The sequence below is a fragment of the Astatotilapia calliptera genome, chromosome 23, assembly GCF_964374335.1.
Source record: "Astatotilapia calliptera chromosome 23, fAstCal68.1, whole genome shotgun sequence".
Classification (NCBI taxonomy): domain Eukaryota; kingdom Metazoa; phylum Chordata; class Actinopteri; order Cichliformes; family Cichlidae; genus Astatotilapia; species Astatotilapia calliptera.
The window spans coordinates 34512407-34535794 of record NC_137443.1 but is presented as its reverse complement, the minus strand read 5'-3'; the positions used below and the strand labels follow the sequence as shown (position 1 = coordinate 34535794).

Below are 23388 nucleotides of genomic sequence, written 5' to 3'. Positions count from 1 at the left end.
TTATGATTTGCTGGAGCGAGAGCTTTATTAGCAAAGTCTGGCAGGTAAACACACAACAGAACCGGGATATAATATAAACCTCCATATCTTCTCATTACATGCGTTCCTGGCTGGAAACCCATCGGGGAACGGCCAATTAAATCGCACAAAACCAGACATTTCTCCGGCATTCTTGTTTAAGAGTTTACAAGCAAAACAAGGGGCGTTATAGGCACTCGTCCTTTCGTCGCTTAAACAACACGTTTACTCTTACCTGCGAGCAGACTGCCTCAGCTAATTGGCCTCGTGAGGTTTAGCTTTAAAAGTGCTCCCGCGTTGAGGCGCTTTTGCGAATATGTTGCCTTGTGACATTTGAAGGAAGGGGGGAGGTTGTTCAAGCTCCAAATTCCCTGAAATAAACTGTGACGTGCTGCGCTCTATCAGGTGAATAGCGTGGATGATCAAACCGCTGACATGCAGCAAAACGTTGCTGCGTCATGTTGCAGACTGACAGAGTCAGAGGTTTTTGATGTTTTTCTCTCTGCCTTCTCACATCCGTCTCACAGGCCTGTCTAACTCAACCTGTTAGATTCTCTTGCTTCTGTTTTTCCACCTTCTGCACACACCATGCTTTCAACAACCAATTTATGCTACTGTATGCAGTGTGTGCAAAATAAGAAATGGTGTTAGTATGGTAATGGTGTTTGTCTTGCTCCACCGTTAATGCCGCTGTAATCAGCATAAAGGGAAAACTCAAACATCCCATGGCAGGTGCTGGGATTAGAAATATCATGAACAAACAGCCTAATTAACTCGCTGGGTCATTACACTCAGAAGCCACTGTGTTTTTAAGCCCTGCGTGGCAATGGCAGAAATCTGATGTTGTTCCAGCACGTTTTGCATGACAACTTTCACTCCAGATACCTCGTTAGCTTAAATTTACATGCTAGACAAAGGTGCAGCTAGCAGCTTCTTCTCCTTTGTATATGATCTTGATCTGGCGTTGAGTTCTGCAAGTTACTAAGAGATTGTGGAAGTTGTAGCACCTGTGAGTGTTCAGGTCTTTTGGCTAATAGCTGCTCACTGTTCCAGGGAAAGACAGTCGAAATAATCAGAAATGCAAAACACCTGCTGCTACTGTGGCTAAGAACTAAGACGCTATTGTTGCATGAGATAATGTTGGAAAGTTCAGGTGATGTCTGACCTTTGACAGACACCGTAATGTAAAGAAGAACACATTAAACATCATTTATAGAGCACTTTGGTTTCCACGGACAAATTTCACCTCTTGTATTTTTCTGATTTTGTTTTTTATGCAAATTAACCGATCTGACCACCAACAATACTGAATATACAATGAATATACAGTGATATAAAGATGGTAGAATAATACTGTTTCACCTCAGACACACAGCTAGATGCAGTTTCGAGTCGAATGACTGACCCAATCTCTCTGAATTGATCACCTCGGATGTGATCCTTACTCTGCCAGAAAGAGTTCAAACTGCCCCACAGACGAATATCCTGAAATTCGTACAAAAGCGTGCGAGACAGCATCAACTCCTGGATCAAACTATGAAATTCTCCCTACTGTCGCCGTCTCCTGAGGACCCCAAAGTGCTTTACACACCCAGTCATCTACCCATTCACACACTGGTGGAGGCAAGCTACAGTTGTAGCCACAGCTGCAGACTGACAGAAGCGAGGCTGCCATATCACGCCATCGGCCCTTCTGGCCATCACCAGTAGGCGGTAGGTGAAGTGTCTTGCCCAAGGACACAACGACCGAGACTGTCCGAGCCGGGGCTCGAACCGGCACCCTTCCGATTACAAGGCGAACTCCCAACTCTTCAGCCAGATTAGTGTTTAGAAGCATCAGGACCAGCTCACCATCGCTTGATGTTGACTCCAGTTTAATCATAGTGCATTTTTGGGTGGATTTTGGCAAAACTTTAGTAAAATCACAACTGTTTCGATGTTATACGACAAATTTGCATCAAAAATCTTCAATGTGCTCAGTGCATAAAGGTGTTAGCCGAAAGCTCAGGCTGATCTAAAGTGTCCGTTAGTCTCCATTTCATCCACTATGTTTCTGTGTGATGTCAAAGAGAGCAGATACTTTAATTCCTGACTAAATTCTAAGAGTAGAACATTTATTTGATCATAAGAGTTTAACTTTTAGTGTGTGAGCGCGTCACATTTATTAGTAAAAAAAAATCCCCTCCCTCCGCCCTCAAACCACATCTGCAAGGTGATACATGATATTTTCATATCTATATAACTTCTTATATGCACAGTCTCACTTTCACTCACCCGTTCAAACTGTTTTTCTGATCATTTTGTCAAGGCTTGCAAAAAACCCTGAGGACGTTTATGCTGCTGCTTCTGAAAGTGTTTAAAACAAACAAGCCAAAAAAAAAAAAAAACTGGTAAAGGAAGTGATCTTTGATATTTAATAACTACAGGTAACTTGTACTACAGTAACTGCTGTTCTTCCCTACAACATTTAAGTGCTTTCAGAGACGGCTACTGGTATTTAAAAAAAACTATTCTTGGCCCTCATTAATATTTTTAGTAAAATGCAGCTGACATATATGAAATCCAAGGTTTATTTATTTAAGGAAAATATGCATATGTATACCAATGAAATCCATTAAATTTGACCAGATTCTAGTTGAATCTAAAGTTTTTGAATGTACTTGCGTTTACAGAACATTTACATGTAGTCAGGTTGCTTAAAGGCAAAGTTTTGAGGCTCCAGTGATTACACTACAGGATGTTCACACAACAAAAACACATTTTTCATTAACAGCATACACACAAAAAATACACAATTATTGTAAAAAAAAAAAAATCAACAGAAATCAATCATATTTTATCCATTCAATATCAATATTTTATCATGAGCGCATAGTTACTGAGCAATCATTTCTTTTAAGTAAGAAAGTACTCATGGTAAAATGTGATTGATTTCTGTTGATTATTTTTACAATAATTGTATATTTTGTACAGTTGCTGTTACAGACTCCCGCATTGCCCTCATGCATATTTGACTGTTAGCACTGATGCTACTTTTTTCCTTCAGATGTTCTGCAGATAATCATTAGTTGCATCCCTCGACTTTAACGCTGAGCGATGAGAGCAGAAATGAAATCTTCTCGTGTCGTAGGTGTGTGTCCTTTGCATGAGTAAGGCAGGATGTTTCCTCAGGGGTCCAAATCGATAGCAGCTTTCATGTGGAGAGCTGCATGGTGTTGAAGTCAGCCTGTCCATGACCACGGGACTCCAGAGCCGTTGTAAACTAATGATGAGATTGTGGGTCAGTGCTATAAACTTGTTTTTGTTTTTTAAATCCATTCACATCTAGCTACAATCAATTTGCAAGCGTTAGTCATAAACTCCCACCTGAGTTATTCAGTGTGTTTATCTCAGCTTTTCTCCCCTCTGGGTCCTCTCCCTACAAGTACCAGCTGACTGGTTTGCAGCTTTCAGGAGCCTTTGCATGCATGCGATTAAAGAACGCACGTGCTTTGCTGCCACCTGTTGGCAGAAATATTTCAGTAACACTCACAGCTGAAAGAGCAGAATTCACTCCACAGGTCTGATTATTCATGTGACTACAGGCATACCTCATGACACAGCGCTGCATTGTGCACTTAAAGAAAGCGTGTGTATGTAACACCGACTCAAACACACAGATAAGCCATTGTGTCAGCCAGCTGGCTCCACTCAATAAGCCACTCAGCTGGCACCCGGCCTCCCCTCTCAGTTTCTCGATTGCTGTCTCACTACTCATGCAGGCGAGCTCCACAAATATTTGCTTTCTTTCCACTCAGGAGAAGAAAAGTTGCTTCTAGAACCCTCCACCCGTTTTCACTGTTTACTGAAATAAATGTTTGGGATTCTGGCTAAGCACAAACAGTGGAGACACTATACCGTAGCATAAACACCCAGAAACTTCCAGAGTCCCGGTCGGCCGTCAGGTTTTGTGGAATGTCACAGTTTTACTTTCAGTGCTGAGAAGCCACTCGTTCCTTGTACAGAGCCTTCTTTTTTGTTTAATATGGAAAACTACATGTTTACTACATGGTGGTGGAAAATTGTCAGACGCCACCTTTGAGCAAGCACATGGCGACAGCAGGAAGGAAAACCGCTTTTTTAACAGAAAGAAACCTCCAGCAGAACCAGGCTTAGAGGTTTGAGTAGAAAAATTACGTATTTCTGTGTTAGTAATGGCTAATGTGGTGCCAAACAAGCCGAAGAAACACCTAAAAGACATAAACCTTGGTTTAAATGAGTCGTTTCAGAGCTGAAAGGCGGTTCTAAGGTGTCTTTGCCAGTTTCCATGATCGTTTACTATCTGATTTGATTGCTGAGCTGTTATGTACCTCCACGCCTAAGATATCAAACTCCTTCAGCCCCGTGGGAGGAGTAAACGTAAAAGTGATGTCTTCATATTATCGGGCTTGTTTTCCCTCCCTTGTTTCATGGCGAAAATGTGCTGCCTCCGTCACAATTTGTGCTGATAACAGGGGAGATTTGTTTCTACAAGGCACTATTGGCGACTCCTCAACACAGCCAGTAAACTTCGGCGCCCCTCTGCCTCCTCCCACCGGCACCTTTAGTTGTGCTTATTTCAGGACCTGCACACTGCTGTTCACACATGCCTCCTCCTTACTGACTTGTGTGTGTTGATATCCAGCCTATGGAGCCTGACAGCCGTGTGTGTTCTCTCCTCTGCAGTTGTTTGTGGGTCTTTCCTTCCCCTACGAGGGTCCCGCCCCCCTGGAGGCCATTGCCAACGGCTGTGCCTTCCTCAACCCCAAGTTCAACCCTTCGAAGAGCAGCAAGAACACAGACTTCTTCAAGGGCAAACCCACCCTGAGAGAGGTGAGAGGAGTGCAGGATTTGTCCCCCGCAGCTCGACCCATAACTTTTAAATCGTTTGATTTTCCTAACCCCTCCCCCCTACCCCTCTCATTTCTGCTTTGCTGCCTGCAGCTGACCTCTCAGCACCCATACGCCGAGGTGTACATCGGTCGGCCCCACGTGTGGACGGTGGATATCGAGAATTCTGCCGAAGTAGAGAGGGCCATCCGCTCCATCCTCAGCCAAAAGGTAACCGCGGGCGACTGAAAGAAGCTAAAATTTGGTGCAATTTCACAAATGTTATTGCATATTTGTTTCTACAACAAGGGCAGAAGCCCCTTAGGTGCTGTACAGACACACAAGCTTTCGGCCCTACTGCTGCATAGCTGCAAACATCTTTTAACTAAATGCGCTGCACATTCAGCAAGCTTTAACTGACAGACTTTAATACCTTAAATGAACTTAAATACAAACACAACAAGTCATCTTCAAATTCCCTTTTATGCCCCTTTCATCCTCACTGGGTTTCAGCACTTTTCACCTTCATTTCTTGCCAGTGCCTGGCTCCTGGGTGTTCAGTCAGTAATTGCAGTGAGTCTCTCATCATGAGCTGACAGATCTGACGCGCCTTCTTCTCAACCTGCTTCCTTCTTTATTTTTTCTTTCAGTTACTCTTTTTTTTACCCCCCTTATCAAGTTAAATGTCAGACCTTTTCTCTTTTTTTTTCTCCATCCGAGCCGCTGTCTGAATCTCAGAGGACACAACATTCACCTGATCTGTATTGCAGCGCAGGCACTTCCCAAAGGTGTGCTTTTTCCAGCTTCATCCTCTGACACTATTCTTTCAATTTCTTCACTTGTGAAATTCTTGTGCTTTTTTTTTAAGCTGCCAGTCTTCTCTCTTAAGCATCACCACTTTTTCCACAATAGGGAGGGGCGGGGCCATCTGCCGCGACCGGTTGGGGGTTAATGAATAAAGAAGTTAAATGAGCTTCAGTGTACACTTGTTTGTTGTACAGACCTTCTTGCTGCTCTACATAAACATGATTGATTCCAGCAGTGTCACTGTTAGTGAAATGGACCTGTGTTGATGTGTCAAGTGATTGTGACATAAAACCTCCTGTGTCTGGGAGGTCCAGTCTCTTTTTTAGTATTCCTGCTACAATTGCAACATGAGGACAAAAGAGTGCTCTAAGCCACTCAGAGAACAGATTGAAAAGTAAAAGTCAGGACATGGTTACAAAAAGATTTCCAACTGCTGGGATGATTTGTCCAGTTGAGGTTCTTTGGCCTGATGAGACAGAATTTGAGCTTGTTGTCCATTAGACTAGATGCTGTAGCATCTAGTCTAATGGACAACCCCACAAATACACCATCTCCACTGTGAAGCATGGTGGAGGCAGCATCATGCTCTGGGGGTGCTTCTCAGCAGTGAGCCCTGGAAGGCCTGTAAAGGCAGAGAAGGACATGAATGCAGACAAATATGCACCAAAGCAGAGAAATGATACACAGACAACAAGGTGAATGTTCTGGATTGGCCCAGATCTCAGTCTGATCGAGAACTTGTGGCTGGACTTGAAAAGAGTGTGAGTTAGCTTTTTTTTAACTAACATTAATGCCTCCATTCCCTTTGCTGTAGTATTTGGTGTGAAGAGGGAATGAATTTGTTTACTGAATAAAAATGTGGACAGCTGCTTTCATAGATTTCTTATATGATGAGCTGCAGTGAATGAATCTGAAAAATTCAAATCTTCAAATCTTCTTCTTCTAAGTTAAAAAGCAAGTGTGCCTCACATGTCTTAACACGGAGCAAAAAAGAGGGTGTGATTGTGTAAATGGCGTCCTGGCTGGTTAGTCGTTAAGGAAAACCTTGTTGGAGCCGCAGGAGGATTGATGGAGATATCGTGTTCCGTCTCCTGGTCCGGGCCCATGCATATTTAAAACTGGACTCAGGACCTCGTTGTGTTGTTGTACTCCGCCGAGCTGGTCAGAACAATGCCTGTGTTCACTGGACGAGCCCACAGAGCCTCATATGCGCCGTGATCCGTGGCGAGACGCAGCCTACCAGGCTCCGGCTCTCCTCCTGCTCCCCCCCTCCCTTCCCCTCTCCTCATCCTTGCTTCCTCCCAGCAGCCAAAAGCTCAGATGGAGCACGGAGCGACTCAGTTCAGCAACAAAGGCTGCAGTTGTTGGTTGTCCCCCGTTTGAAGTTTCCTTCAGCGGCGCAAAGATCAGACAGCAAGCTAACGCTTCACCGGGAGGAGCTCTCTGAGCGTCATCATATAGAAACACTGTCGAGCACAAGAGTTTACAAGCTCCCTCGCCCTGCACGTGTTTTAACAGTCTGTGTTTTGTGTTATTCAGATTGAGCCCTACCTGCCCTATGAGTTCACCTGCGAGGGGATGCTGCAGAGAGTGAACGCCTTCATCGAGAACCAGGTACTGCCTCTGCAGAGCGCCTCTCCATCTTTTCCACGTGCACACAAGTCAGAATGAAATCATGTCGGGCTTTAATTCATGCCACCCTCAGCTGTGGTTGGCGTCCCCAGGGCCGTATAGATTTTCAAAACCAGCAAGTTCAGCTGCCGCTGATTAAAATTCAAAGATTAAAGCCTGTCGAAATAACTCAACATAAGCATTTACAGCAAGTAGACATCAAAGCAAAATGAAATATGAGAGGAAGCAGAAGCTATAAGAGCGATCAAAACATCCCATGAAATGAACAAAATCTACAATAAAGATGAATTTAATGGAGTTTGACAGGTAGGCCAACACCTTTCTGTCATCTCCCTGATCATTTCCTGTTATCTTCAAATTAAAGGTATAACATGCCAACAAAATGCTTTTATTCAGATTAATTTTGCTCTTATTTTCTGTCATATTGTGTTACAGTGTTGGAAGATCATATTAAAGACGGACATGTTTTTTAAATAATGAGGTCGGCACGTGTACGAAGAATACTACACGTTTCATTTCTGTCAGCTTTTAAGCTCTTGGATCTCTGTAATCTCCGAGCACAGAAGCCCCGCCCACCTCCCGTTTAAACCTCCTGCTTGCATGTGGCAACCAATTATATGAAAGTTAGTTTAAAGAGCGGCAGAGCTAACTTATTTTTACTTTCTTTACATAAAGCATACAGGTATTACAGAGTTACGTTTTTTTTTTTCCTTTTCTTTTTTCCTCCTTTTTGCACTCCTGTTGTTTAACATCATGTTGTGTCCTCAGGACTTCTGTCACGGTCAGGTCATGTGGCCTCCCCTCAGCGCCCTGCAAGTGAAGCTGGCAGAGCCCGGGCACTCCTGCAAGCAGGTCTGTCAGGAGGAGCAGCTCATCTGTGAGCCCTCCTTCTTCCAGCACCTTAACAAGGACAAAGACCTGGCCAGGTGGGACACATACTTTGCCTCAATACTAGTGGCCACCAGGTGGCAGCACGACACAGGCTTAAGCTCATGTGAGCATTTATCATTCTCTGATGAGCTGCTGAAACCTGCAGTTATAGTTATGACCACTAGTGGGCTGAGTTTAGTTACAGAAGAAAAATGGATTATCAAGCCTGCAGCTCAAAGACACCAGTGTGTGCATGTGTTTTCTCTTCTTGTCTCTCCTTCACATTAAAAAAAGTGTTTAAAAATAAAATCTAAAGCGGTCCGTCTCTCCGTCAGGTTTGGCATGGACTGTCAAACGGTGGAGTCGAGCGCCGACACCGTTGTGCCCGCATACAGCGAGACTCGCCATCACTGCATCTTCCAGTCGGACCTGCTGCTGTTCAGCTGCGCCGGCGCCCACTCGACACTGCAGCGCATCTGTCCCTGCCGTGACTACATGAAGGGCCAGGTGGCGCTGTGCAAAGACTGCCTATAGCAGCAGCACCCAGGCTGACAGAGGGTCAGGAATCAGATGGGATTGCGGTGATCGGGGAGGGGGCGGTGGTGGGCGGATGTACAGCAGCTTCAAGGAGTGTGCTTGAGGGAGACGCACATTCCCGAGCAGTCATGCAGCTATCAAACACACAAACCAGACTCCTTTGTGACAACAACAGGACAAAAAGAACAATCACAGGACTGAGCTCGCTCTTCATATTTATTGTTTTCCTCCGGTAGCTGGAGGAGGAGCACTCCTGCAGCTGACCGGAGCATCTGCCAACTCTCACCTTCATCAGCAGGTGGCGCTATGAGGCCTGGAAGTGGCGTGGATTTACTTGAATCAACAAAGGGAGTCGTACGAAGTCGCAGCAGATGAGGTGGACTGCACATATCGGTGACCCTCCACCCCTCCACTCCACCCTTCCGTCCATCTCACCCCTGCTCTAATCTGAAACTGTTATTTTTAGGTAGGTTTGCACTGGACCGGCACCGCTGAAGGCCCACATCCCCCAGCATACACACACACACACACACACATAGAAACACACACAAACACAGTGGGCTGTAATCAGATTTACACTGTAACCAACCCATTCATCTCTTGACTAGATTGGACAAGTAAAAGTAGAAATCTAGATTTTTATCCTGGCAGTTTCGATCGTTTCCTGACGCATCCTCACCAGACTCCGTGATCTTCATCCCCACCCTTAAAAGAGAGGAAATTCAAGACTGTCGTGTTCGGTTTTCATACATTTAAGTTGCACACGTGTTTTAAAACGTTGTAAAGATGAGGGACTGTGTGTGTCTGTGAGTGTTTCTGCAAAAGGCCAGTAGAGAATTGTAATTTTTTTTTGTTTGTCTGCCTGTTTTAAGCACACCATCCGGCACTAGGCACGCACCAAAATGACATCGCTCGTTCTCTGTGTTGTGACGTCGAGTCGTAGACGATAGCCGTCATCAGTAGCAGCGGTAACACCTTGCAGCAAAAGGCTGGGAAGCCTTACTGTCAACACGTTGTTCCGAAGACTCGTAGAGAAACACAAAATCCTTACTTACAGAGATGTTCGTCCATGTCTTTGTGTAGTAAACTGTTTTTAAAAAAAGACTAAGAAAAAAAAAAAGACAAAACAGATTCACACTCGTCTCCCATCTTCCACACGACCGCTGTAAATCCTTTGCAGCATACTGTACGCACCACAGACATGTCAACAAAGAGCTCCGCGGCGGGCGCTACGCCTTGCATCTCCTCCTTTTCTTTGGATAATCGTTAGGATCTTAATTTGCCTGTTTATTTGCTAAAAAAATATAAATAAGGAAAAAAAGATGAGATTTGTATTTCTTGTGGTGAATGGAAAAAATGCACTAAGTTAATCAGAGGTTTAACATGATATTAGTAACACTGTATATTGTTCATATGAGTTTTAAAGGTTTTCTTTTGTATTTATTTTGTATACAGATCTTTATCGCTGTGTTCGGCTGGAAATCTTTTTCTTTTTTTATTTATAGGATGGGTGTCTTTTCTTTTGTTTCCCTTTTTATTGACTTTTATTTATGGAGGGTAATTTAAATGTAATTAAAAAAAGCATATTTGTCTCTAGGTGTATGAATAAAGAGAAAGAGACTTTGTCTTCTGCTGTCCTGCTTTCAGCTGTGATATGAGACCAAAAAAAGCAAGAAAAATAAAATATTGGAGCATTTTTATTTTGCACCAGAATTTGGTCTCAAATGGATTTACGTACCTAAGCCAGGCCTGTGTCTGTCTGGCTGGCTGCTTTGTGATCATTCTAGAAAGTATAGTATAGAAAATATCTTATCAAATGTTTGATTATTTATTCCTTAAAGAGCTTAAATGACACAAAGATTGGTTTAAACTTTCCAGTCTAAACGTAACTCTCATCGCGCTCTCTGTAAGGCAGACAGTAGTGGACAAACATGCTTGTTTTGTGGGGAAATGAGCCTCGTACACTTTGTGCTTTGCTTTCATTTCACTGTTGTTTCTGTTTGCACATGTTTCAGTTCAGCCTGAATGGCGCCTTTTTCTTCTTCTTTTTTCTTACCCTGTTAAGCAGGTCACCGATCTGCCGCCAAGTTAAGTGTTTCAAAAAACATGACGTGCCTTTTTGTGGTTTAACTTCAGTTCTGCTTTTGTTTGACGACTGTTGGTGAGCTATTTGTGGCAGGGTGACGTTACTCTGTTATACATGTTTACTTCTGCAACATCAGAGTCAGGTTGGGTTTTTTTGTTTGTTTTTTGATTTATATTCATTTTAAGAAATTTAAATTGGCTGTCCACATCTTAAGATTGTTTTGATGAAGATATTTGGGAAAGTGATAAAACTGATAGGCTCTTTGTTTTTCAGAACTAAAGTCAAAAAGAAAGAAAGCAGTGTCAGCTCATCATGTTTACCAGTCAAGCTCTGCAGTGGATTCACATGTGTGATAGTAATGCGATTAACCAGTTGAGTAGTCAGTAATAAGAGGAATCAGATGATCACAGCACATGTAGAATAAATGGGATGTCTGATTTTGAATGCCTTAAACTGATTACTCATAGTTGTCTGGTCCTTTCTAAACGTGACCTGCAGCACATGTGATGGATACACAAGTGGCTTCAAGCTTGAAGAAAGAAAAAAAAAAGAGTGGTTTTTAAACTTTCACGAAAAGCATCTGGTGGTGCTTCAAAACAAATCCCATAAAAAAAACCAAAACCAACAGTGCATTAGTGCAAATCGCTAGTTTCCACATTGGTTCCTGTTAAAAATGTAAAACTGGAGTCCAGTAATCAGTTTCAGGGGCATACATTTAAAAGGGGGCATACCTACAGTTTGATCAGTGAATTGTGAAACGTCACAGCATGTGCTGTTCTACAATAAATAATGAAGCAATAATCAGCTGCCTCTCCAGTGACTCTGTCATCGAGCAGACGACTCAGTTTGTGTCAAACCACAGCTGGTACTTCTTTACTTCTACTTGAAATGAAAGTCCAAGAGGAGTTAGAGTACATCTGACTGAGTCAAGAAGCAGCTGACCATTATCGAGCCTGCTAGGAAAGACGAGCCAGGAGCCATTTGTCATGCTTGCCCATGGGGGGCCGTGCTTGCCCATGGGGGGCCGTGCTTGCCCATGGGGGGCCGTGCTTGCCCATGGGAAGTTGTTGGGGTTCTCTGTGTTGTAGCACCTTGAGGTCACTGTTGTTGTGATTTGGTTATATAACTGAAACTGAATTGAAGTAACTTTCAGAATAAAAGATTGTCAGCTAATAGATCAGCCTGGATGGTGACATTTTGGGTTTTTTTAGAATTCAAAAAGAAAATCAGGGCTGTAAGTGAAGCCTTGTATTTTAGTAGCACTGAATATGTCAATGTTTAGACCAGTGTGATCACACACATCGTTTAAATCAACCGTGCACCCGTGGTTCTTCATCTTTAATGCACATTTAAACGGCGTCAAAATAGTCTCACTAGTATCTCCAGGACCACATTTCACACTTGATGACAAGTGCACACAAGCACTGAGTGACTCACAGGATGATTACTGGACTGTAGCGCTTAGCAGCCATTCTTAAAACATGAGGACAGAGTAGCAGATGGGACTGAGTCAAACTAAACGGCACATGCATAAGAGAGTTGCTGGAGCAAACTGTTCATTGATGGTTTTGGTCTTTTTATGGAACTTGGTCATGATTTATTTTTTTATTTTTTAAAGGTAGAATATCACCAGCGTTTAAAGCTCGTACATATCCAAGGTGGGAATGCTTGAGTTCGTGCTAAACCAACAGTGATACCCAGCACGATTCCTTTTTCAGCGAATAAGCAAATATTTTGAACCCTTCACAGTCGCTTCTTAATAACCATGACTCTGAGGCCTGCTTAAGTGATTAGCTAAACCCCTTCTGCTGCAGCCAGAGCCTTATTTCTTTTCTGTTAGCTGGGCTTGTTCAGAGCACATCTTTGATCAGATCATAGGATGTTTGGTTTCTGGAGGAATCTGCTCAGAGCGCCAAGCCATCAGCAAAGTTTGGACAGAATAAATCAGCGTATCTCATCTGTTTTGACCTCAGCATTGAATGTCTCCATTGTATGAACTCTGCTACACACACACCAACATGGATGAAGATTTGTTTTGCTCTCAGTTAAAAGTCAGAAACCCCAGGACAGCAGTGAAAAGTGGTAACACAATGGTTTTGTTTTCACTGTTCTTGACGAGTAAGAGGGATACAACTTTATTTTTAAATAAACCTTTTTTCTGTGACAAATGGCTCAGACTCTGGTTTTACATTACAGCTATACAGATTATTTACACGAGCAAAGAAGTGTACAGTCAGCAGGCTGAGGAGCGCCTCAAACTCTGTGTCACAGAGTTTAAGAAAACCGAGCTGATATGAAGTTAAATGTGTCTCTCGGTGTTTACGACATGTCCAAGACAGGAAATTAGTGATTACAAGCTGTTTGTATTTTTGTTGTGATCTTTTCTTAATATTATGGCCTTCCAAAATAATTTTCTGTTATCTGCATGTTTTGTTTCTCACACCGATTTTAGGCACACATGTATCTCCACAAGCTCAGGAACAGAATCGATCCCTTACTTGTATTTAAATAAATAAAACCAAACAGCACAGTCACAGATTTTTCATAAAAACTAGTATCACAGCACAGCATGTACATTCAGTTACGGTCACAGCAGCAAGCACAGACTGAGGAAAATGTGGGAGATATGAAAACTAACAAAGAAAAACCCTGATCAAGTTGCACAAACACCTTAAAAATTAAGGCTTTGGGATAGAGAGGAGCTCTATTGTACAAAGGAAGTCCTTCAATACGACGATGAGGAGGAGGAGGAGGAGGACAGCTAGAAAGTGAAAGCTTCTTTAAATTAAAACCAAAAAGGACTTTGCCTGAAAATGTAGCTGCGACCCTTCTAAATGGCCCAAAACCAAACAGCAGCTTCACATATGAGAGGAAACGCGTTGACTCCTGATAAACAGCGACTCACTTAATGTCCACAATCATCACTGCATTGAATTTCATTAAAATATTTCCCTGTTGGGGCGTCGCCATTGACCCAAAACCGTATGGCAGCCTCTACAGTGTATGTCTGTAGTACTGTGAGCTCTGAGTGCAGGACAGACACTGTTTTCATTTCACCAGCCAGTAGGTAACAAACACATGTGTAAAGGTGGTAACAAGGAGAGCTGCTACAAAGGCCCTAACTGACCCCAGTAACTACTCCCAGTCCTGCTCCTCATTTTCACTGGTGCTGGAGACCTCCTCTTAAACACAGGAAACACGTGAACCCACCGGCTGCTGTCCAAAGTTCAGCACCTCAAACTCACAGAGAGCAGCAACCCGTCAGATCCATTTAGGGTGAATGCAAACAAACAGGGAACAGAAGCTGTTGATCTTCCAGCGTACACGAAACAAAACCCACTTGAGTCTGTGATTAATAGACTAATAATCCAGCTGCTTTTGTGTCAGAGGTGGTGGTTGCACCAACTACGATAACATTAAAGAAGTCTCCAAAGGAAGCACATACAGGAGAATCAGACAGATTATAATTGTTACTTCAATAAATTCATTTTGTAAGTTTATTCTTTCAGCCACGCTCTATTTATGGTTAAGGATAAATATAAAAAGCAGAATACAAATGTAGACTTTGTGTATGTGCTGATTTTAGAATCTTATATAAATCCTTAGAGCTCAATAAAACTGAAAAATCAACAACTAAAGTTCTGTCTACTAATCTACATTAATTACTGACGTCCTTCAGGAAAACACAAAGACTTTAGATGCTCTTTAAAGACTTTTCCATTACTGTCCATGCACTGCAGTCCCAGGGATGCTCCAGGAATGGTGACGCTATTTTCCAGCCAATTGTCAGGGAGTAGTGATTTCATACTTGCAGCTCCAGAGCACGTTAGGTCTGCAGCATTAGTTATCCCAGTAAGAAGTAAACCACCTTCGTAATACAGAAAAGTCAGGTTAACCCTGGAGTTACCTGGATAAACTCAAACCTGAACCAGCTCAACCTCTGATTCTTTTAAAGAACTTCACAGTTTCTAAGATTTGCTCCTCCAGCAGCAGTAACCTCACGTGTCTAAAGGTCTAGTCTGTTTGTAACACGCACATTTGACAAATACTGAGATTCATTGTCCACGTGTACACTGATGTCTGTTTGTGTGTGTTTTTATATACCTGCCCACATTAACGTGCAAAAACACAACTGTGGCCCAAACCAACAGAACTCCTACTTCATGCACAGGTTGGCTCGTCAGAGCGCTGACACGACAATGTTACAAACATAAGAGCAGAGAGCATGCATGAACTGAACCCAGGAGGAAAAATCCAGACAGGTTTGGTTCATGTTCTCTCAGGTTTTCCGATCTTATAATGCTCGACTTTGACGTATCTGAAGAATCCATCCAATTACCCCTGACAGTTAAAAACCTGCACACTGCGCTACAATCACCTTCTGATTACATGTTCCTGAAAATCTCTCTGCAGCTTTTGGACCAGCACCTGTTAACAGACAAACTGAAACAGATCACTTCCCTGGCAGAGGTAAGAACTCAGCTCTTGCTGCCCACTCATAAAAACAGCACAGTTTGTGAACAGCTTCTGTCTGGAACTCTTTCATAGTCTTCAGCTCCTAAAACTGCATCAGGGTAAAGAACAAGCTGAGCTTACTGATACCTGTGTACGTGTGGGGCCTTTAGCTTCAGCCATAAATCTGTTTTTGTGTCACTGGTCAGTATGAAAGCTGTATCTGCATTGAGTTCAGTGCCAACAGTGTGGAAGCATTTAGTGTGACGGTCATTTTCTTTGACCTTTACATGCGTCTCATGTGGGGAATTTTGTCTCAGGGTCAGGCTTCAAACACTCAGCTACAGTTGGTGGTCACAAGTTTATGTAGATTTACACAAGTTGGGCTGGTCTCTCGGAGGCATTTCTAAACAACTTCAGACGGCAAGATCATCGGTTCAAAGAATCGTAGTTATTCACGTAGTTATTCAGACGTGTCACCACTTTTCCAAGGTCTGGAAGAAAACCCCAACTCTTACCCTCGGGAAAGAGGAAATTGGTTGAGATGTTAAGGATCACTGAAACAAGAAAGAACCTCCTGGTAAAAAAGTCGACACCTTCAAGCACAAGTGAAATGTGTGACTGCCAACATGGACGAGCCAAATACCTCCTGGAGGAATATTTTATGGTCAGAGAGACACAGATTGAGCTGTTTGGCCACAATGACAAGACGTATGTTTGGAGGAGTAAAGGTGAGGCTTTCAAACCGAAGAACACTGTACCCACCGTCAACCATGGTGGTGGTAACATCATGCTCTCAGGCTGTTTTACTGGGATACACGTGCACTGCACAAAGCGGATAAAATAATAGTGTAAATTCAAATTCTGCGGCTCGAGGTGCAACTTGCACATATTTGATCCTCTGTAGACTTTTGCGTGGAGTAAAGAAAATCTGAAATATACTGAAACCTCTGCAGCCTGTTCTTGTTTTTGTTTTTGAATTATTGCACATGTATCCTGAACAATCATTCCACCCTAGTTCAAAATGCCAAATTACCATGACAGACCCATGATGACTGTGTGTAAACTTCTGAGCACAACTGCATATTAGATAACCGTTCTCATGTAATGACCTACATTTTGTAGTCCTTTCTTTTGGTCAGTAGATGGCGCGAGTTAATTGTATAAATGCTTTTCCTGGGAGGCAGCGCAGCCGTTTTGTTTTCCTTCTGTTAGAGTTACAGTGGAAAAGGGTCAGATCCCGACTCTCAGTGCCAAGAAAGATTATTTTTTTGCTCCAGGATTGTAAGCTGGCACTAAAAGGACGTTGCTGCAGCAGTCTGGATAAATATTATAAACGGCTAATCACACGTCACTGAGCCTGTCATGTGTGTGCTTATGTACCTGCTCCTTGTGCCAAATGGACTTTTTATTGATATTTATCTTCTCTCTAGTCATAAAAAGGTAAACACCATTAATACTCCACCGCTACATCAGCTGCATCAATCACTCTGACCTGCTGTGCTGCAAAGCTTTATAGCACAGCTGAGCAAAGGCCTCGTGGAACCATGGGAAAAAACAAGCTGCTCTGTCGTGACGGGGTGATGACATGTAACTGAGGTATTGAACATCCGTAACACTGCAGTCTGAGCTGTGTACAACTTTTGAAAAATTACATTAACCCCCTCCCCCACAGTCTTATCTCTGTTACCTTCTTTAAATATGGATGAAATAAACATGAAAAAGCAGACTGTGCCTTTGACTTCTGAAAAACAGGTGAACATTTCATATGTACATTAAACTGTAAAACATTAAAAATATGCCACTGACGCCATCTTCCACTCCAGCTCTGAATGGGAGAACTGCACAGACAGCGACGCCTTCGCTGGCACCGCGAGGACTGATTGTGATTGTCTGTGGAGGGCCTCTACAGTCCCCATCCTGCCAGTCACTCCCAAACCCGCCCTCTGTGATCCGTCACTCAAAGCGCTCGTAGTTCCTGGTTTGTCGGACGCGGGGGACCATGTCCAGGAGCAGTCTGCGGCACAGAAAAAAAACAGGCAAAGAGATCAACCTCTGATCCACCTAATGATACATCTGAGCATCTCGGCTCAATATTGCACTTAAACATTAAGGTCGCTTTGGGGGATTTGAAAATGGAGATGACAGCAACCTTCAGACCCCTACCAGCTGTTAGAATACAAATTTTCTAGCCTCGAGATTTCAACCTTTAAAGGTGTCACTATTTTATTTTTTCATCATTCCCGTGTACAAAATATAACTTGCAATGCTTTTATATGAATCCAGTGACAAAACTGCACACACTGAAATTGGTTTTCCACACAGAACTAACACAGTGTAATTACACCAAATCACTTTGTAAGCTTTGGTTTTATGAATACTGACTCCAGATGGAGGTATTCTGACTTCATTGTGCTTTTATTATCTTAAAACACCACAGAGTATTTATTCGGGTAGTTAGTTTATACCATTTCCTCACTAAATGTCCAAACCAATGCTCTGCAAGCTGCTTTGCAACCCACCTCCACCCCAGCTCCTCTATTCATTCTGTGGATATGTTCTGCTGCAATATCAACAATTATCTCATGACACCAAATAAAAGGTACGCCATTTTTTTTTACCAAGTACTAGCCACTTACCTAACTCCATAGGCGAGGATGATCAGACCTATCAGGACACCTATTGTTCCATCCAGGTACCACACCTTGGGCTCGTTCTTGTAGACTTCAGCACTGATCAGGATGGAGAAGCCCATGATCCCCCCCAGCAGTGAGTTGAATCCTGGAAAGAGACGACAAATGTCAGTCAAAGTCGGCTTTGAGGGTTCAGAGGTCAGCTCCCAGAAACCTGCTAGTGTCACTGTGATATTCACCACTGTTTTCACCAAGAACCCAGTAGTGTGACAGATGTTTAAGCTGGCTCCATGCACCTGTAATCTCATCAACTATGAGGCAACTTTAGGAAACCAATTGGAGCTGACAGACATGTCAGAGTGACAAACCCATGATTTTTACGATTGTGATGGCATCACTACGGAAAGCTGAGAAAGTTTACAAGTTCTAAAAAGCTATGATCTCTCTGCACGTGCACACCTACCATCAGTGAGGAGAGCTCGGCTTGTCAGTACTTTGCCGAGCATGAACTTGATTACAGCCAATATGATGCACATCAAACCGCTGACAATGGACACGCTGAACAGGAAATCGTCCTGTGAGAAACAAAAACAACAGACCAAGAGTGGGATTCAATCTCCTTGTTAAAAGTCCAGCATTGGTTCAAAACACTTCAAGACTTGTTTTAGACAGTGATTACTATCAGCTCACAACAGGAAATTTTACCAAACAGCAACTTGTACAGGGTTGAATGTTTTTTGTTTTTTTTTTGGAAGTGACATCAGAAACAGCAGCATGTGACATCATGTGATGGCGGAGCTTCAGTTCATCCTTTGTCATCCTTTTTTTTTTTTTTTTTAGGACAGGGGGAAAGAATGAAAGAAAGAGGGGGAGAGAAAGAAAGAAAACCAAAGGGGAGAAGAGACGGTGAGAAGGGGGGGAAGAGATAAAAAAAAAAACAAACAACAAAAAAAAAAAAAAAAAAAACTCCTGGGTCACCTGTATGGAGAGAAAGAAAAACAAAAAAAAACAGGGGAGACAGCAAACAACAAAGAGCAACATAATAATAGAAAAAAAAAAAGCACCATCACAATAAACTAGCTAGTCGTAGATATCAATAGTTACTAAATAATAAACGATATTGTGCAGCACGCAAGATAGACAGCGCACAGTGTGCTTTGAGGCAGCAGCCAAGAAAGCTGTAGTCCGCATCTGTGAATACCCATGTGTACACCTGTGTGCATACCTGTGTGGATCAGCATGCTTGCATTCCAAAGGTTTCTCCATGTAATGATCTGCTAGAGAGTGTGGGGGGGCCACAGCCCTGTCCTCTATGGTATCAAGCAGGTATGGAGGAAATCAAAACTCCAGACATCCAGAGGCCCCCAGAACACAAGAGACCAAGGAAGACCCACAGAGGGGCAGCCGCGCCACTGTCCCAGTAAGAGCTGAGGAGAGTCCCAGATGAGGGCTCATTCAGCAGCCGCGGAGCAGAAGCCAGGGGGAGTTGCAGTGACGCGCCCGTGAGCTCCGCCGGCAGCCAGCTGTGCCTGAGTGACCGAGCCCCAGGCCGAGAGGCCGGGGGCACCCCACCTCCGAGGTGGCCCGAGCGAGCCCCAATAAGCGGCCGCCAAGGAGTGAGCCGGTGTGTACCCGGACGCCCACCCCCAGATACAAAGAACCACCAACGCACCGATACCTGAGGGAGTCCGCCACCGGCAGGGGAAGTGGTGGTGGGTGGAGATAGGCCTCCAAACCTTGGAGGGCCCGAGATGTCCCCAGAGAGGTGGCGTCTGATACCCAACCTGACATATAGACACAGACATACAGGCACACACAGACACAAACATCCATTCCCACCCTCATGCTCTCATATGCACTTACTCCACACTCAACCGACGTGGAGACAGACATAAAGGGACGCTGTATATACGATCACACTCCCCAAGCGTACTCTACTAACCGGGTCTAGGTACCCTTGCCCCTGGAGGGGGGAACTGCACCCAGACCCAGGTGGTGTTACCCTTTTCCCTGCGGTGGGGAGAGGCAGACCGCCCCGACTCCGCAGCAGCAGGGAGGCCCCAGACCGCAGTCGGACAGCCCACTCCTCCTAGCCCCCCCGCTCCATTAGGCCGCAGAGAATGGGGGTGAGAGAAGACTCCAAACCTCCCTCCACCCGCTCATTGTAGTGTTGATGCATGTGTGTTCTAAGGTGCAATTAAAACCCAGGAGGGCATGGAGCTACCTGCCAGAGAGCAGCAGGTAAGCGCATAGTCCCTCCTGCTAGCCCTCAATGTCTACATGTATTTAAAATTGAGAGGTGGGCAACGACGCCAGGGGTGAGGCGTACACCCTGATGGTAACTTGGACTCCGTGTATCGTGCCCACCCCCAAGATCCTATATGTATGTGTAATGAGGGTGTGAGTAATGTGAATGTCTAAGTTGTGGGATAAAATTGAGGCAGAGGCAGCCAGAAGGGGACAGAGGGGGGGGTAGCCTCCTCTGCATCCTGGTGACATACCCCTACTCCAAGGCCCTGCATGTGTGGGTGGTTGTGGTGGAGCAGGAGGAGGGAGGCAGCTGGAGATGGGGAGGGAAGGAAGGGAGGGGCAGGTGACCCCTCCCTGGGGCCAGCTCCCCCGCTGACCCCAGTAGGCACTCCCACACTCCGCGACCCGGGTTGAATGTTTTTAGACAAAGTTAGCTGCTAGCATTGCTAGCATTAGCTGATTACTTAGGAGTCCACCATCTGGTCTTCCTAGAGCACATTCTAGGTCAATAAAAATAAAAAATAAAAACTACCCACCCACCCACACAGGAGCAACAGGCAAAAGTCTAGCATTGATACTTTATAATGTAAAGGTCACAAAACCAATGGCTATGTCCATCCTTTATATACAGTCTATGGCCTTGACTGCTGAGGTTTCTTTTACTACTCAGTGAGTCAGCTCATGCAGGGTAATATCTGTATTTATAGACACAACCAGTACTTCACTGTGTACCAAACCCTATCTATCAGACTTTTCGTTCAAATTCAAAGACAAGGTCTCTTTTCAATACACCTACAATCACAAGGCAGCACACAGCTCGGGACTGTAGCTGTCTTTTAGCAAACTTAACCTTCCAATCCCTACAGGTTATTCAGAAAAGCAACATTTTAGCACAACGTCACATTTACCAAGCTCACCAACACTGTGAGTCTAATAACAACTACATCAGTAACAAGTTTTTTCACACTGAACTGATGAATCCAGCTGCTCTGCCTCCTTGTCAAAACAGCACAGACACTATCTCTGACAACCCTGACACCCCCACAATCATCACCACCTCCCCTCAGTATCGTTTACCTCCAGTAATGGTCCAACAATATTCTCCACTGCTCCCCGTAGCTCTTATGTAATTGCTCTTCCTGATAAGTCTTTTTTTTATTAGTGTTGGGCCACAGATTCGCTTCCTGCGCTTTATCCGTTTGGTTTTCAACAATTTAAACATGACTTTGTTGTTACATGTTTAAATTGTTAGCTTCTGTGAAGCACTTTGTGATTTTTATCTTGAAAGGTGCTATATAAATAAAATTTTACTTACTTTTACTTACTTACATCTGTTTTGAGGGCCACATCACTAAATGCCTGAGATGTAAATGCACAGAGGACGGCTGGAGGAGGAGAGATGGATTAGAGAAGAGAAAGCGAGCTGCAGAGCACTCAGAGCCTCTGCAGCAACATTAATATTGTACTATGGCCTCGGAGCCATGAAAAGCTACTTTGGCAAGCTCGCGCACATCAAAGAGGAGATGGAAAGAAAACCTCAGCGTGCTGCATAGACCTGAGTCAATGCTGTGACTCAGGTTTGAAACTAAAATTTTAATTGTTTATCTACAAAGCATTGACCATTCTTCAGCAACAGGAAACGTATTCAAACCAGACATAGCTCATTTTGGTTCATTAGACATCCTCATAAGGTGAGTTACTTTTAAAAGAAATGCTTCTTAATGTGAACTTTTAACAACAATTCTTAAAGTCTTTCAAAGCAAAAAATAAGCAAACAAAAAAGGCGCTACACACAGGCTGTAAGTCAACGATGGACATAGCCACTGTGCCTTCAGCCAATTGTTAGCAAAGTCCTGTTGTGAAGCTTTGAACCGAGTGTTTTAACCATCGCCGTCCAGGTGCTTTGAAACGGTGTGGTGGGTGAGGTGCAGACATGACTGCGAAACCTTGTCAGTCACAAGGTAAGCCCACCCTAAAGCAGTGTTAAATTAACTGACCAATTATTTTTTTCTCTCAACAACCTTTTTTTTCTGACAAAAACGAGACGATAATTTAGTAAAAAACAAACAAAACAAAACTAACCCACAAGGACAAAAACTACAAACTATTAAACGTATCCATATTTTTGTCAGTGAATAAAAACTAGATAAAAACGTTCTGGAGAGACGAGATCAGAACTTAGTTGTGTAGAAAGGCGGGAAGAGTTTGGAAGTGATCCAATCACAAGTAATCTTGTGCAGCAAGGTCAGATGTGCACACTTGAACTGCCTCCAGGATACAGTACAACTAGCTCCCGTGCTCCCTTTATCTCATGAAAATTCGACAAAATGTCAAAGTTTGGGAGGAAAAGAGGAGCAAACGACACATGGATACATTTCACATTTGACGTCAAGGAAGAGACACTTCTGACCCTAACCGATGCCCGCCCCTCCCTGAGCCTGGTTCTGCTGGAGGTTTCTTCCTGTTAAAAGGGAGTTTTTCCTTCCCACTGTTGCCAAAGTGCTTGCTCACAGGGGTCATATGATTGTTTTTCTCTGTATGTATTATTGTAGGGTCTACCTTACAATATAAAGTATAAATAAAATTGAATTGAATTAAAAACCAATTCAATTGGTTTTATATTGTAGTCAGCTACAATATAAAATGTAGCTGATTACATTTTATGTTTTAGTCAACTAAAACTAGACTAAAAAAATGTTTAGATGCCTCAAGTATGACTAAAATGAAATGACATTTTATTTACAAGTCTAGGACTTTTGACTAAAATCAGAAGCTACTTCCATCTTTTATATAGTCTATGACAGTGCATTATATCTATCACTGCAATAAAAAACACACATTTAGGTATAGATGTAGCTAGGGTCAAGAGCTGAGAAGAGTGAATGTACTAACAGAGGCACACACTGTCGATCATTTATTTGGTTATTTTGGAAAGTTTTGTTTCCAGTCAGCTGAAATGAAGGATTGCATGCTGCGACTCACTCTGTTATCACAGGGAATCCCCCAGTGACCTTATAATCAATTTTCCCATGACTGTTGCAGGCTGGCATTTTGACCAATGGCAGAGGGAACCACACACACACACACACACACACACACACACACACACACACACACACACACACACACACACACACACACACACACACACACACACACACACACACACACACACACACACACAGAGAGAGAGAAAAGCCTCTGCCCATAATATGAATGCAGCAGTTGACATTTGCGTGTAACTACTATAGATCT

At 43.5% G+C, this 23388-nt stretch overlaps 2 protein-coding genes across 4 annotated transcripts in view; one reads left to right on the top strand and one right to left on the bottom strand.

The window, feature by feature from the left end:
• Window positions 1-12966, top strand: part of mgat5 (alpha-1,6-mannosylglycoprotein 6-beta-N-acetylglucosaminyltransferase) — a 107430-nt gene extending 94464 nt beyond the window's left edge. For all 3 annotated transcript variants that reach the window (XM_026157599.2, XM_080297881.1, XM_080297882.1), the window contains exons 13-17: window positions 4723-4869; window positions 4981-5097; window positions 7213-7287; window positions 8074-8231; window positions 8511-12966. In XM_026157599.2, coding sequence (XP_026013384.1) covers window positions 4723-4869; window positions 4981-5097; window positions 7213-7287; window positions 8074-8231; window positions 8511-8709 — 696 coding nt within the window. In that variant the 3' untranslated portion in view covers window positions 8710-12966. The remainder of the gene's footprint in view (window positions 1-4722; window positions 4870-4980; window positions 5098-7212; window positions 7288-8073; window positions 8232-8510) is intronic.
• Window positions 12893-23388, bottom strand: part of LOC113016349 (transmembrane protein 163a) — a 43639-nt gene continuing 33143 nt past the window's right edge. Inside the window, exons 6-8 of the mRNA XM_026159119.2 lie at window positions 18347-18458; window positions 17890-18031; window positions 12893-17267 (exon numbers count right to left, since the gene is read on the bottom strand). Coding sequence (XP_026014904.1) covers window positions 17207-17267; window positions 17890-18031; window positions 18347-18458 — 315 coding nt within the window. The 3' untranslated portion in view covers window positions 12893-17206. The remainder of the gene's footprint in view (window positions 17268-17889; window positions 18032-18346; window positions 18459-23388) is intronic.